Source organism: Pterocles gutturalis, unplaced genomic scaffold (genome assembly GCF_000699245.1).
Source record: "Pterocles gutturalis isolate BGI_N339 unplaced genomic scaffold, ASM69924v1 scaffold14339, whole genome shotgun sequence".
NCBI lineage: Eukaryota > Metazoa > Chordata > Aves > Pterocliformes > Pteroclidae > Pterocles > Pterocles gutturalis.
The window spans coordinates 16,764-33,195 of record NW_010130868.1 but is presented as its reverse complement, the minus strand read 5'-3'; the positions used below and the strand labels follow the sequence as shown (position 1 = coordinate 33,195).

At 40.3% G+C, this 16,432-nt stretch overlaps 2 protein-coding genes across 2 annotated transcripts in view; both read left to right on the top strand.

Annotated features, from left to right (window-relative positions):
- LOC104466838 (lysophosphatidylcholine acyltransferase 2-like) overlaps positions 1-10,614 on the top strand; it is a gene marked incomplete at its 5' end in the record, with an annotated part of 24,926 nt that extends 14,312 nt beyond the window's left edge. Inside the window, 5 exon segments of the mRNA XM_010080392.1 lie at positions 1-39; positions 1,126-1,279; positions 8,078-8,176; positions 9,954-10,095; positions 10,364-10,614. The exon segment at positions 1-39 is cut by the window's left edge and continues 25 nt beyond it. Coding sequence (XP_010078694.1) covers positions 1-39; positions 1,126-1,279; positions 8,078-8,176; positions 9,954-10,095; positions 10,364-10,614 — 685 coding nt within the window.
- Positions 2,830-3,576, top strand: LOC104466837 (calpain small subunit 1-like). The gene has a single exon (XM_010080391.1). It carries the CDS (start codon positions 2,830-2,832, stop codon positions 3,574-3,576), a length of 747 nt encoding a protein of 248 aa, XP_010078693.1.
- Positions 10,615-16,432: the final 5,818 nt, after the last annotated feature.

The following is a 16,432-nucleotide window of genomic DNA, read 5'->3' as shown; positions in this document are numbered from 1 at the left end:
TGGGCTGGTGGAGTTCACCAAAATTAGCAAGAAACTCAAGTAAGGGAAGTTTAGCTGTTGGCAGCATAATTACTGTGGTGCTGCAGGTGTTGAAGGCCGTCTACAAAACATGTGGTATAGTGTATTTATGTATACAACTTACATAAACTATATGGAAATCAGAGATGAGGAAAATCCCAGTAACAACTAATCACAAGTAATTTTTGTGGGCAGTGTTACAAGAGGAAAAATATAAAGTCTAATCTTTATGGATTTATCTCACCAGAAGGTGAGGAAGATAGGGCAGTACTTATTTTAGGCACTTGATGGTAATATTGGCGCACAATTTAAATTGCTCTTCTGGAGATGCACAGGAAGTGTGTGGTAGGAAGTAAAAAACCTTCTTTCTAGCCTGAGACTTCAGCCAGTGGCTTACTGTTCGTAGTTGTACTGTGCAGCCATGTTTCCCTAGTGATGGTGACATTTTCTGTCTGGATACAGTGAAATTTCAGGACTGAACCTCTTAATCATACAGTAAATCCATCAAATAACCTGGTGTGGCTGTGGTCAAATCTGAAGTCTGTGCGCAGTGAATCTTGAGTTGTTACGTATGTGCTATATATCCATTCACAGAGGTCTGTCTGGAACAGCCTTCAATAGTCACACAGCAATCGTGATTATTTGTACTGAGGTGCAGTGGTGTATTTCTGCAGAGATCAGATACCTCGCAGGCTGTAGCAATACTAGTGTTCCAGTAGAGTGTTAGCTAGTAGAGCTGAGATGTATTCCCTTCTGTTAAGGAAATATTCACCCTAGAGCATGATCTGAATTTATGGTAATGAAAAGCTCTCTGCTACACTAGCCTAGTTACTGGACACAGGATTCTAGGTTTGGGAAATTACTCTAAAGAAGTCTGATATACTCAAGCATATAACTGCTGCTTTTAATATTAATAACTGGAGGGAGCAGTCCTTAATTGCCGATTTCATATAAAGTATAAGGTTGGAAGTAACATCATCTCTAATGCTGTAGACACGTGCTGTTTGGCTATTTTTCGTCTTTGAACACTGTGATAACTCTTACTGAAATTCCATCTGTCCAAGATCTACTGTATGGAAATATCTCCTCTCCCTCATGTTTGCATAGCCTGAAATGGAATCATGTCAGAGAGCAGCTGGACAGCTTTGCTGCTATTGCGAGTGCTTCCAAAGGAGGAAGAATTGGAATTGAGGAGTTTGCAGAGTACTTGAAGCTGCCTATTTCAGATGTCCTCAAAGAGCTGTTTCAACTCTTTGACAGGGTGAGTAGCTGCTTAACTGACTGGAACTCTTGTTGACAGTGTTTTGTTATGAATCACATCCCAAAAGGATATTTAATTCATTATCTCAAGCTTAGTAAATGCTGCTTGGTTAGCAATTCCTGTAGGCAAGATAGGTGACTTATGGTTTCCTTCTGAAGTTTTGATGGGAAAAGGTTGGTCAGTTTGTAACTTGTGAGATGACAGCCATCTCCTGGACCAAGCTGCTGCACCATCATCAGATGATAATCTTCGTGCTGGTAATGGCTGAATATTTTTTTCTGCCTACCCCAGATTTTGATCTTGTGTATATTCTGACAGCTTAATTAACTCATGTAGTTGTAATTAGATAATTTAAGGAAGATTGAACCTGACTGGAGCGTGTGTTCCTGCTGTGACGGTGACGGGTACTATTAGACACTATAAGACACTTTCCTATCTCCAGCTCAATTAATCAGTGTTAATCTGATCATATAGGCTTTCCTCCATAGGCAGTGGTGATCTCTCCCATTTTCTGCTTCTCTCTGAAGATGAGAAAAATTGCTCTGTGGATGCACCCCTCTGACTATACCCAGAAGCGTCAGTGACTAGAGCATAGCATAGAATCATCTTACTTACAGGGATCCAGTATGTGCCACAGTGCAAGCAGCGTGTTGTACTGCAAGTACTTACGAACTGGAGTTTGTTCCTCATCTTAGGAGCTCTCCCAACTCAGCATCACTCTTCCTCATCAAGTTAGCTTTAGCAGGACACCTGTCTTGAGCGGTCATTGTGTTGTATATGCTGATTAAAACTGTTTCAGGATTTTTCCAGATAAGAGCTCTAAAATAGAGAAGAGTCAAATGTATGTCCTTAACTGCTGAATGCACTGAAGCTCTAGCAGAGTGAGGTACTCATCCTTTCTTCATTCTTCCTCCCCACCTTGGACCATTGGCTCCTGTGAAGGTGTGGTTGGAGTCCTGAAGCACAATACATACAATAGAAATATGGTGTGGCAACCAAAATAACTAAAGGCAATCAAGTCTCCTTTCACTTTCCCTATCTGGCACAACAGTGTCAGCAACTAGAATTAGCAACGTAATGCTCAATTCACCAAAAAATTGAAGGTATAAAAGATTGCAAGAACACATAAGACTCTAGTAAGCTTTTGCTGTGTTCGTCTTCAAGGAGGTCAGCTTAACTGAGGAACAGCCACACTAATGTGGCAGGGCTCTTATCAGATTGCTTCCATCATGACCACAGATATTTTGAGACTTCTGCTCCATGGCTTTCAGCCTCATTGTTTGGTTTTTTTTGTTTTTTTTTTCTAAAAAAATGCCTCAAATCACGTAAAGCTAACTATGCAGAAAAGAAAGAAAGAAATAGAAGCATATCAACAATTGACAGAAATTACTGAGATCTGAGATAACTCTGTCAGCTGGAGACATGCACAGGCAGGGTGTAAGCATGCAATTAAGCTGTGTTTTGCCCACGCCCAGCTCAGACACGAAACAGCTTCAGAGAGTTAAAGCAGCACTGGATCTCTGAGTAACTCCCTTTAAAAAACCTTTGCGATGTTTCTTGCTAAAGCTTTGCTGAGTGGAGGAAGTGGTAGTGGTCGTGGAGGGAGCCTTGCACGTGGCCTTGGAGGTCTCCTAACAGGAGGCGGACATGGAGGGAATCTTGGAGGACTTGTTGGAGGTCTTGTCAATCTTATAAGTGAAGCAGCAGCTCAGTATAATCCAGAGCCACCTCCACCTGCTCACAGTCATTTTACAAATGTGGAAGCTTATGAGAGTGAGGAGATCAGACAGTTTCGTCGCCTTTTCATCCAGCTGGCTGGAGATGACATGGAAGTGTGTGCCACAGAGCTAAGAGACATCCTGAACAAAGTGGTTTCCAGGCATCCAGACTTGAAGACAGATGGCTTCAGCTTAGACACATGCCGTAGCATGGTAGCCGTCATGGACAATGATACAAATGGCAAACTCGGCTTTGAAGAGTTTAAGTATCTGTGGAACAACATCAAGAAATGGCAACATGTGTACAAGCAGTACGATACTGATCAGTCAGGCACTGTTGGGAGAGCTCAGCTGCCGGGCGCCTTGAGGGCTGCGGGGTTCCACCTGAATGACCAACTCTGCCAGGTAGTGGTGCGCAGGTATGCCGATGAGGACGGCAGCATGGATTTCAACAACTTCATTAGCTGCTTGGTGCGGCTTGACAGCATGTTCCGGGCCTTCAAGTCCCTGGACCGAGATGGAGATGGACATATCAAAATGACCATTGAAGACTGGCTGCAGCTGACCATGTATTCGTGAAGGCATAGCAGAGAAGCAGCAGCTTCATCTGGAAGATATACATGGAAGACTGCCGTGCTGTATGACAGAACTGTAGTCTTTTCCTTGTTCTAAGGCAGACATAGCTAGTGGTAGACAGCTCAGTTTAGTGTTGCGATTGCTCTTGTGCATGCTTTTCTGAAGGGTTTGTGTAAATTGTCAGTGGGACGGGTGCATAAGTCTGTCTCAGGAAACTATCTCTAGACTCTAGAAGTGAGGGAATGTATTGAAGGATCAGAGCTTAGTTATTTCTTCACGTAAAGTGGCTTGTATATTAGTGTAACTATTATACAGAAAGCTCTACGTTTGGTGTTGCTTTGTCATGTTACTGTTCCGATTTGTCAGCAGTCACTAAGCTGGAATAAAGCTCTGCTTGCCTGAAGGCAGTCACTAGTAAAGAGAGTTGTGCAGTTATTTCTACCAAGGGAAAAAACATGAGTTGCAATAACTATAATGATCAATCAATTTACATAATCATATTTCATTTCCTTCCTTACTTCTGCTTTTTCATGCTTGTCTGCTGAAGCAAAACCTGTGTGGTATTGTCAGTTCTACAAAATTGAAGACTTAAATAAGGCTACTTTTACAACCTTTTTTTTCCTTCTTACAATTTCGTTAACTGGTGTTTTCTCTCTTTCCTTGAAGCCTTATTATAGTTATAATGAAAACAACTTAAAATACTACATTTATATTTAGAGAGGCTTGCTGTGCTGATGCAGTCATAGAGCAGCCAGCCAGCCAAAATCAATCTCTGGCTATGTGAGATAAACTTCAGCAGGGTGCAGCATCCCACTCAAGCTAGGTATGTAGTTCTGTCTGAGATGTCAATTTTTGAGTAAAAGAATGAACTGTCAAAAGTAGATTTGTTTTTTTAATTAAGGAATACATAGTTGATGAAAGCGGCTCTTGCACTGCAATGTAACAAGGCAGATTTCTCAGCAGGGCTGTGCTTCTTTAAAAGAAAATTGTTTGGGGTGTGTGCTAGCTGACTGGAATGTGAAAGGAGGAGCGCACACTCACTGCAAGAAGTCTCCAGATGCAAGAGTCCACATGCCCCTGCCCCTCCCAGGGAGACATCAGTGACTGAGAAATAACACACAATACCTGCAAGGCATCTGAATGCTAATGGGGTACTGTGGTTTGATTTTGTTTCTAAATTTCCATAGCTTTGATTTCTAAATCTTGCAGTTACATTTGGCAAATAAGGTTTTCCAAACTGATGAAATCTTCTCCCTGGCATACTTGCAGAAGCCTTTTACTCGCAACTTAGGAAAAAGTAATTTACAACCTCTGCCCAGACTTTTTTCCTCCTGCACATTGTGTAATACCAAGCTGGGTGACAGAAACTGTAGAAATACTCATGTCGGCTCAAGTTGTGATGGAAGAGGTTACTTCCTTCCTCACAGCATTCACCCCCCTCCCAGTTACTCAGTGGAAAAGCACGCAGTTATCCACAGCGGCATTTGGGCTCTGAGTGATAGAAAAGTGAGCACGAGGGAAAGTGTGATGCCTCTAGGGGAGCACCATCCTACCAGCTTTGTTTCAGAATTTCCCTTTCATGATGAGCCTGGTTGTGAACACAAGAGGTGCACCTGCAGTTCCTCCCCAAATGGTCCAGTTGTAGCTTCTCTGTGGTAGCCCTGCAAGTGACTCAGGGTTTACTTAGCTAAACAGAACACGAATGACTAGCACACATACATACATGCTTGATTTCTCCTGTTGCCTTACATAGTGAGAAAAAGTTTTGAAGCAGCAGGACTTTAAACTTTATTGACTGCATCTGTCTTGCAGTCCTTATGCAATCTAGATGGAGCCTGCTTATGACAATGCAAACTTTCTTGTTTCCCAAAGTGTAAGATTTACTGTATCATATAAAAAAAACAGCAACAAAACCCAAGTTACCATGGCATGCTGTAGTGAAAATAGCAGCAGAAAATTAGTTTCCTTAAAGAAAACAAGGGTTGCTGAGGTTACACTATGTTTTGATTATTTTATGTAACATAAATACAAATATCTAAATACTTATGTTCTACTTTGCTATTTAGACAACTGGAGCTCAGCTCACATGTTGCTTCCTTAAAATATTATCTGCAAACACAGCTAAATATCCACAGAAAGACTATTTTAAGTGCTTGTTTGCGGTGGTGCTACACAAACACGGAAGGTTTTCCTGCATTTTCAGTTTAACTCTCATCCCTTTTTCCAGGCAACCCTATCATTTCTCCTTAACAAAAATGCCAGAGCATTTGGAAGTCAGCCAGCATCCTACAGTTTAGCGGAGCTAGTCACAACGTGATCTTGCAAGTTTAATAAGTTTATTTCCTAGTCAAATGCCTGGAGTTCTGTGTATCAGCTTGCACCGCTTTTGATTACTGGGTTTTAACACTTTAATGAAGGTAATATGACCCTTACTAGCTTTTGTCATTTTTCCACGTGCAGCCATAGCTGTGTTAACAGATTTCAGAAGTTGTTTTGTAATGAGACTATTTTATTTAAAGTTTACTTCCCAGTTCTTTTCCTGTGATACTTATTCCTAACTTTAAAAATAAATTTAAAAAATATTCTAATGGCATCAAACAATCTTTTGCTAAGAATAAGACTGTCCAAAAATAATATCCCATGGAACTTTGAGCAATTATTATCTACGATCTTGCTTCAGTTGTTTTAAGAGTTTAGGTTTATAATGATATGTTTTAAAGTTAGATCTATTGTTGTTATGAGAACTATGATGTAGCCAAATTTTTTCAAGTCAAACTCTGTGGCACAATGAGAGCACAGATTAAAATAGCATTTATGAGAGAACATTGTCCTTTTCTAATGATTAAAATCTGTCAAAAGTTATATCCCTTAGACACACGCAGAAGTAATTTAAAGACTATTCATATTTTTGCTTAAAAGTTTCCTTAAAATCTAGAGGCCTTTGAAGTACAAGATGTTCAAAGGTTGCATGTCTTCAGAAAAGATTGGTTACACCATCAGTATAAAGAAAATAACAGTTGCCCATGCAAAACAGTCCTGACTTGGTTTTGAAGGCTAAATAAAACTGTATCTTAGCAGTTTTAAATCCTGTTACATATATAGCTTAATAAAGAAAAGATAGTACTCAACACCTTATTACACATATTTTGTTAATTAAGGACTATCTTAAGACCTAAATTCAATAACAGAAATCCCTATTTCATAGAACTCAAGATTTTCAAAGCACTCTACAGAGCATCCTTAGCATTTCTCCACTGGCAAGCTCCATATTCCACTATGCAGCAGCAGAAAACCAAGAACAGAAAGGTTAAGGCTGGTATGCTCAAGTGGGCAGTAGAAGTTGGTAGGAGAGCCAGAAATAGAATCTAAATCTGGCTGTTCACTGCAGATTTACCCAGGACACCACCCCTCTCTCGCTTGGCTGAAAATGTTTCATGCTGTTCTCAGACTTAGGGAGTCCACTTTTTTGAAAATCTTTTTCTTCTTGAAATGCACAACACATTATTCACAAAAGGAACTTTTGTTTGCTTTTAAAATGTTTTTGATGAATGCCCTTATTGTGAATGTTCCAAACTATGAGCTACTAGTCCTCTCTACTCTGCTTTCACTAACTACGCTTGTGTCCCATCACCTAATGCTTCTATATGGCTTCTTCCTCAGCCTGGATGTTTCCCAAAACCCTCAAGAAACTTTCAGTGTGGTCACAGGAACACTCCTGACTTAAGCATCTCTTTCAGAGGACATCTGCCATATTCTGTATCAGCAAATATAATACAGCTCACATAGAATTAATCATGAATCCCATCAAAGCAAGCTTCAAATGTTTTGCTGATGTAGCTTTGCAGTTAACACATTAAAATGTGTGTTCAGATCAAAACTGAAATTATCAGAGAGGCTGTTGCAATGAATTAATTGTCCTTCTGCCTTGAAAGGTAGGACAATGTATTTGCTTCAAAACAGGATGTAGGGCAATGCATTTACTTCAAAGAAGGGGTTAAGGTAGACCACATGGATTTACTGCATCATCAGGCTGTACTTTCACTGGCTCGTATTTTATTGCTAAAGGTTCTTAGGAAGAATGAACTCAAGGCACCAGCCTCGCTGTTGGCCTGTTTATTCCAAGGTGTTCCCTTGGTCTCTGAACTTTAGCAAGTGCCAGTGCTCCCTGAGCTGTTACATTTACCTTAAACACAGGTATTCTAAGTCTTGTTAGAGGCGTCTTGGAGGTCAGATACTAGAGAAAAATTTGTCAGTTGTTTTAAATCTTTTCCGTTTGGGTGTTTATAAGATAGAAATTGATACCCAGTTTCTAGTTATTGCAAATATGTATCTTGCTACTTCTGCTCTAGTATTACATATGTTTGGCGAGCTTTTAGTATTTTTTCCAGGAAGAACAAATACCTCTAGTGTTGTAAACTTGGTGTATGTTGTATAGTTGGTTTATACAACAGCTTTTAAAATGATTTGCAATATTAACTATAACTACTGCATATTTTGGCTACAGAATGGAGATGGCACCATCGACTTCAGAGAATACGTAATTGGTTTGTCTGTTCTGTGTAACCCAGCCAACACGGAAGAGACTATTCGGATGGCATTTCAGGTAAGTTCAATTTAGTGTAAATCTTCAAACCTGACAAATCAAGACTGACTGCAAACCTGTTAGCTTTCAAATCATAAGTTTATCGCTTCAATCTGTTATGCAAATGTGAGTAATATGCTTAAACCAATTGACATTTAGAGTGGGAAGGGGAGGGGGAGAATTGCAGGCATCAGCTTCATAGAAAAGGGTTTCAAAAGCCGTGTGAAGGCACTAATGAATATGTAACTTGGCAGGCTAACTCCAAAAATGATTCAGCAGCACTTGCAGTTTTTTCGCCGGAGGTTTCTTCTGCTGTGATTCTTCAATGTCACAAGTAGACAATAGATGGAGCAATATCTTTGTTGTTAACAAAGCAGAGGGGGAAAAAATATCAAGAAGGGCTATTCAGGCCTGGGACATCCAAAACTGGGCTGCGTCTAAGATCATCTATTGATCATCTGTTGTACTCTGGTATCCTGGTAGTACAAACAGTCAAGAACAGTAGCTCCTTTCAGATCTCAAGTACAGGCAGGCAATATGTGATCAAGGGTGCCCCACTTATGAATCCATGAACAGGAAAATGCTCAAGTGACTTTTTTTTTCCATTAGATCTTTGACGTAGATTCAGTGCTTTTACCCACTGATCTTTTACCCATTAATACAATATATTGAGATATAGACCATGTTCATTTTAATCTGGATACTTTTTAGTACTGATGCATATCCGGGAAGTACCAGAATTTTTATGGCAATCCATTATATCTACTGGCCGCTTTACAGTTAAGCACTACAGGTGTTGGAACTCATTTGTGCTTTTTCAAGGATGTTTTATCACTACAGATTCCTATGAAGAAGCAAGCCTAGCAGCTATTGTTGCTGTTTCATTTTCTAGACTATACTCATCAGTATCTTAACAGCTGCACTGATTATAAAATTACTGATCTGTTTTAATTCCCAGTTTCAGCAGAAAATAACTGGTTCAGCTGGTAAAAGCCTGTTTCAGTCTGAAATGGAACTGTGGGTTTCCTTTTGCTACTGGTTTTCTCTGCTGCTTAAATGTACTTTCCTTCGCCATGGGAAAGTTTGCCTGTAGCAAGAACTTAGGAATTACAGCCATCCATCACTTGCATTTCTCACGGGGTTGATTCATAGCCGATGCTTACTGTCACTGCGCTGGGAAGAATGGGATGGGTGATCAGTGTACACCTACTGCCTGCATTCCAGTCACCAAAATTCCTTGATAATTACAATAATTCCTTAGTGGGTGACAGATCACATATACTAAAATTTAGGTGTTTTATGTCAGAGTATAAAATATGGCAAGTTTAATCTGATGGCAGATGTGCCATAACTGAATGCAAATGAAGACTAAAATCTAAGGTGTCCCAGTATACAGTGGCTGAATCCAGTAGACCCTTAACGTAACTCATAGTGACAATTAAAAATAAAACAAAGGTTTACGTTATCAGTTTTGTATTAATTTTATCACTGAACTAATGCTGTGAGGTTGGTTTGTTGTTGCAGGTTTGCTACGTACTTTTCCTATTAGAGAACATTCTAATCCCACCTATAGCATGTACATTGCTTTGCTAAGTGTCTGCTTAGTCTTATTCCAGGAAAATACATAAAATCTTTTGCAAGAGAAAGTAGCTGAGATGAAACCAGTCTCTGCAAATCCCAGACATTGTTTGCAGATCACTTCTTGAATACTAGAAACCCAATATGGGTGGCTGATGTGCACAGAAGGCTCATAGGCAAACTGATGCTAAAGCATTTCTACATGCATTGTCTTTTCCAGCTCTTCGACATGGATGAGGACGGCACTATAACGGAACCTGAGTTTGCCTCTATCATTCGGTCAGCTCTGGGGGTGCCTGAGCTTGATGTTGCTGTGCTCTTTAAAGAAATAGACGCAGATGAAACTGGGAAGCTGTCCTATGGTAAGTTACGTCCTTTGTAACAAAGAGCACTCTGATAGTCATATTGACAGTTTCCTACATTTTTTTCTCCCTGAAATTATCTGATGGTTCTCATACCCTGTTTCTGGGGAAAACAGTTGAAGCACAGACTTAGATAATTTGTGTGATTTCCCTGAGATGCTTCAGAGGAAAGTAACTGGCGATCAGCTTCAGCAAAAGGAGCAGGCACTGAAATTTTCTTTGATTCTGTTGCTGCACTATAGTATCTGTGTTTTTTTATATTTTTCAGATGAGTTCAAGGACTTTGCACTCAAGCATCCAGAATATGCCAAGTTGTTTACTACATACCTCGAGCTACAGAGATACCAGTTAGATATGTTGGAGGAGGATGACAACATTGAGTCACCTGAAGTCAAACACAGTCCAGTTAGAAAGTGTACAATCCCGGTCTCAGAAACAACACCAACTGCAAGAAATAAAGTCTGTCCTGAAGGCAATGGAGAGAGTAACTCAACTGCCTCTGACAAAAAAGATGACTGAGCAGAGTTAAAGAATTCAGCTCTTGAATTCTGAGAGATTTTTTTTCCCCAGCTATTCATGAGCACAATTCATATAAAATAGAGATGAAGTTACAATTTTTAAAAAATGTTCATTTTTTTTACCTTCATATTAGAAGGTGTGATTCCTGTTTGAGTGTAAGGGGAAAAAACACTGTAGCTGTTCTGTCCTTGATATCAGTGTCACAATACTGGGAATGTTGTTCACTGTCTTCCAAGTTCATGCTTCCACAAAAGTAACAGACGTGCTAAGAGGGGTAAGAGGCTCCAGCACTGCAGTGACCTCTCAGGAAGGAGACTGAGGAGTCCGCTTGTGTAAAAACAAGTAGAATTTTTGGTGTTGCTCAATTCCATGTCTTAAGGGAAAAAAATGATGCCAGAGTGTTTTAATTTGCAATATCCCTTAGCCTTTCTCAAGTTTCTGAGAGGCACAAATGAGTTACAAGAAGGTGACAGTTGAAGCTAGAGTTTTCTTTTAGCTGTCCTTAGATTCCCCTTAACTACTTGTGAACTCTAAAGCCTAAGCTTCTGAAGGAGACATGCTGATTCACTGATGTTAACAGAAATGGGTTTAGGCTTAAAGGCTAGTTAAAGATGGAAACGGCTGCACTTCTAACAACAAAAACTAATTGGAATTACTTACAACTGTTCAGGATCACATTAGGAGGATCATTTCAAACTTCACCATATTTTTATTCTAGTAGTTATCAACAGAGGAACCCAACCTTGCTCTGCAAAACTTAAAGGGCAAATACGCTGTCAAGCCATAGTTCTACTCGTTAGTATATACTCTGTAAAGTTGTCTCCTAGAAACCACATTTGCATTACTGTGCCATTACTCAGTATGTTCTTGGGCTTTTATTCAGAACCAAGCTCTTTCAATGATTTGAGAATCTTTTGCCTCAGTCCCTTCTACTGCACTGGAAACGGGCCTTTACCTTTTTCCGTCCTTCATCTGAATGCACTTTATATGGTATTTAAAATATATACCTATTTATGCAAGTAACTTCTAAATAAAAAATTGTAAGGGGTGCGACAGGGTATTTTTAAATTAAAACTGAGATGAGCAAGGTCTGGAATGTCGAGTACAAAAAGTAGCCAATTTTCAGCAGGTTTCATATATGAAAAGGTAACCTCTGCCTCTAAAGTATTGCTTGCATTGTCTGGCTGCAGGTTCATTGCCATGTTTCATCTTTCTGTATTTATATTTGTGCCTATCCTGATGTTTCTTGTGCTTAAAATAAATCTATATTTTTCAAAGACTTTACTGAACAGCTAAGTCAGTACAGTGGAAAATGTACTCTACCTTAAGGGGCTGGGGAGATTTACAGGAAATCATCCTTATGATGTCTTACCTTCATAAACACAATGCAACCTGAAGATGGCATTTTTAGTTCTGAGTCTGATGGCACTTTTCTTTATGGTGAGGGTAGAAAAGTAGGACAGGACTGATGCTCTTCCAAGGAGTTACTTCTGACTGTGTCAACAAGAAGGCATGTGATACAAAGAAGATTTGCAGGTACATGGAGAGATACCACACTTTTCTGAGGGAAAAGAAAGCATTGCCATTTACAGGGAAAATGAGTGCCTTCAACCATAGTGGAGAAGTAACAATTGTGGATCCATGTAATACGAATACTAGGAGAGGATTTTCTTTCACTTTAGAGAAGGAGAAGCAGGAGTTACCCTAACCTGGCTATACAGTTACCTGGAATACATGTTAATTCCTTGGCAAGGATGCTTTTGCCTAGTATGTTAACCAAAGTCCTCGGCTTTTCAACCAGCAGTAACCTTTTCAAAGATGAGTTCTATTTCAACCAGTAAGAAAAGGATAGCTGCGCAAAGATGGCAAACACAACCCCTTCAAGGCCTTGCAATGCCAAGGGCGCCTTACGCACGCTCCTGTTGAATCCAGCCACATGCAACAAGCGGAGCACTCTACACAGTGCATAGTCAGGACTAGTGATTTTATAAAAACCTGCAAGTCACACAAGCACTTTGAAATATTGTGGAAGGCCACAAATGGGTTTGGTATCTAGCAGTGATTCAACTCTGCTCTGAAAAGAAATCAGCTAAACGTTAGAGACACTAACTCAATATACACACATCTGCTTGATGTGCGGGAAGGGAATACATTAATTTCTAGGCATCATTGTGCCTCGGGGAGCTTTTAAAAAGACCAAACTAAAAGCAGTCTGCAATAAATGGGCATTACATTAAGTGGCAGAGCAGGAACTTAACATAAGGAGAAGGTTAAAAATACAAAACAGAAAATGGTTCTCAATCAGGCATTGAGGGATGACACCTTTCTGCCTGAGACTTCCTGAGGTGTGAGTTCTTAATTCTATGGGGTGCTTAAGGATCATTTTGAGTCCTGCACAGTAGAGCTAGAAAGGTATATTTGGTCCCATGTCACCACAGGAAACATCATGTATTTAATCAGTACTCCTCTCTCGTGCTGTAACATGGATTTTATGATAAATCCTCCACAGATACCAAAATAAGACACTGAAAAGTACATAGAAACTTCAGCAATCTTAACTGAACAAGGGTGAGAACCAGACAAGGACAAGTCTATGACAAGAGGAAAACACAACTAATTCCAAAGAACAAGGGCCCATGAGTTGCTGGTTTTCATGTTTTCTGATAACTGTACATACACTATGAATAAATCTCATTTACATTTTTTAAAAGCTAGGCTCCTGTTTCTGCACACATGAAAGGCAATGGCAGGTCACCTAGAAAAGTGGACTTTCCTTCTTCCCTCTGGAACAAGGAAGATATTAATACTATAATTCACGATGTATTTGTTTAAGGAAGGGGAATCAACGGGGCCTCCACTGGCTGCACCAGAGGCTGATTTCTGAAAGAAAGATCTTCTGATCCAAGAAAATTAAAACCGTATTTCTCCTTCTCTTGCTGTATCAGTGGCACTGCCTAAAGAAATGCAGCAATAGAGGTAACACACCCGGGTTTCATGTCAGATCATACTGCTATAAGGTCTGCTCCTAAACTGCCAAAAACACACAGTTCCTGGCTGGTTGCTGCCATCAGCAGAACGATGAGGAGCAGTAACACTTTGATGGAAAGCATCCGAAAATGGATCTCCTGTTTTCACCGTCAGTAGCTGTGCAGCATCAGTCAGAGATACCGAGGCAGGCAGTGGCTGCTGCATCTGAGCTGTTGTGCTCATCTCCATCAGAGCAGGTTGGGCGCTAAATCATATTCCCACAGCATTCCTGTGGGTGTTACCTCCTCTTCCTCTTCAGCTTGCTCCATATCTTGTAGGGGAAAAAGAAGTTCAGTGATTCCCCGATGGTTTGCAAGGGAAATTGTGCAAGACAGCCGTGTGTTCTACCTGGTTCAACCACACTCAAGAACCCGGCAGGACCAAGAGCCCCGGGAGTCCAGAGAAGGGTCCTGTCGCCTGACAGGTCTAATGACTGTCCATAGGACTGCTGCACAGGGTAAGGGCTGCTTGGTCACAACTGTCACCTGCCTAGCAATTCCCATTGAAAACACAGCATTCCCTGGGTGTCAGAAGTCTGAGAAACATTTGTTGAGATCTTTTTTTCTGTGATGGTCAGCACACCAGGGCCCTATTCCTGGGGAATTCCTCAGGCACTGTGCCAGTGCCAATAAATACACCCTTCTGCCTGAGCAGGCTTCTAGCGGTGTCTGCATAGGTGCCAAGGGCTACACAGAATGCATGGATGTAGAAAATCAGGGCCTGAAGCTTAGAAACTGAATGTTAAAAATGTCACTACATCCCCAACCATACCCACACTGCTCTGTGGACAGTCTGTCTGTGAGCTGTTTGACCACAGCCTTCAGCAAGGAAAGCAGACTGAGATTTCATGCTGAGAATTACACAGCTCTCACTTGGAGAACGCCAGAGGAAAAACTTTAAAATCAATTTTTAAGAAAGGTTCATAAGGTTTGTAGTTACACTCTGTATGGTCTGCTAGGAAGGCTGGATGCTGGCCAGCGTTCTTCCTGTCGGTTTTGCATCCCTTGGAATAGCCTGCCTTTCTCTCTGCTTCCTCCCTCCACGTTTCCACCTAAAACACTTCCACTACCATCAGAAGCTGTATTCTACAATGATTAAAGTTAAGAAATGGCAAGATTAAAACAGAAAAATTGCTGAACTGGGTGAGATGCAGGGGGCACATGCAGGATTCAGGTAACTACTTTCACTGGCCTGCAGTAAGAGCAAACTTGTCAAAGGTTGCAAGGGATTTTAATGACATTTAATTAATTAATTTTAAATCTTTACTCAATGAAATAACATTTATTAGACTGACTAGCAGCAGGGAGACGTTTGTCAGCAGTGCTTAAGTTGGCAGACTCTCTGTTACTATACATAGTCAGAGAGGCAGAAAGTAAACATCTTATAGGATTAGCAGCTATGTTCATAGCTGAGATGAAATTTGGACATTTCATTAGTATAAGATTGATTCTGACATTTCGTAAAGCCTAAATGCAAACAAAAACCTGTGTCTGATATAAATACAGTATGCAGCACTCACTCAGATAAAGTTCAAGAAGCACAGCAGGTTTAGTGCCGTGACAAAGGAAATGCAGAAGGGTCATTTAAGGACTCACCTTCTGCTCAGCACCTAAGTGTATGCGTAATCCCATGGGCATCAATCAATAATACTAATTATTAGAAAACGGGAAAAAATTCCATGGCTAGTTACTGTTAACAGTGATAAGAATCACACTGCCCTCACCATGGAAAAAATATCACAGTTGGTAACACTGTATGGAAGTCTTAATTTATTGTGCCAACCTCTCAGTTCACGATATTCTGTAACAACCACAGCTTGACTGGTGAGACTTTAGAGACACAACAATGTGATAACAGGAAATAGTTCCTTACCTTAGCTAGGCACTACCTACTGCTGTCTTTTTTTAGCCCCCTGCACTGCGACAATATGGTCCTCCTCTATTCTTGCATCACAATTATTCTGTTTTCATGCTGTTACATGCTTTCATGTGCTAAAAGTAAATCAATTGTGTTAACTTTTTTTTTTTCATCAGTCAGTTTGTATTAGACTATCTGGAAAATATTCTGTTGAAAATCTTATTTTGCATGTTAAGATGAGGTTTAAGTGAGGCTCATCTTTAAAGTTACACCTGCGTGCTCATTGCTTTGTTCTAAACTGGGTACAGGCAAGAGTGAGCATGTTTCCCTAGTTTCCAGAAGTCTCCCTGAGCGTGCTATCTCTTCAGGCTGCATGAGACTCAATTTAGCAGTGTACAGTACTACAACTACAACAGGAATAATTCAAAACAGTCATGGGTTTTATATAGGAATTTGGGGATTTGGATTCTCTAGGAATTGCTAGCAAAATTGAGGCATTTTGAAAATATTACCTAGCTTATTTTTCATTGTGAATTTAGTATTAGCAAGAATACCCAATAAACACACAGAAAAAAAGAATTATTCCCTTCTTATAAACCCAGCAAATGGAATTTGTTTGCAGAGGTGAGAATTCATTAGATTAAACCTGTCATTAGAGGCCTCCGCAGAGGAAGACTGCCCTCCTTGCCACGCAATCTCACCCACTGCTTAGCAATTTCTCCAGTTAGAATTCTAAGTTTTTCTCATGGTCTGACCTGAATACTTCTGCAGCTGAAGTCACCAAGTCTGATGTTCCCCTTGCTCAAGAAGAATTGACTTATTTCTGCTTCTCTGCAGGGTAACTATTTATATCTGTACATACATACATCCAGAGCTTGTCATCATGCCTGTTTCACTCATGCATCTCCCAGCCTGCCTTTCTGAAGTCAAAAAG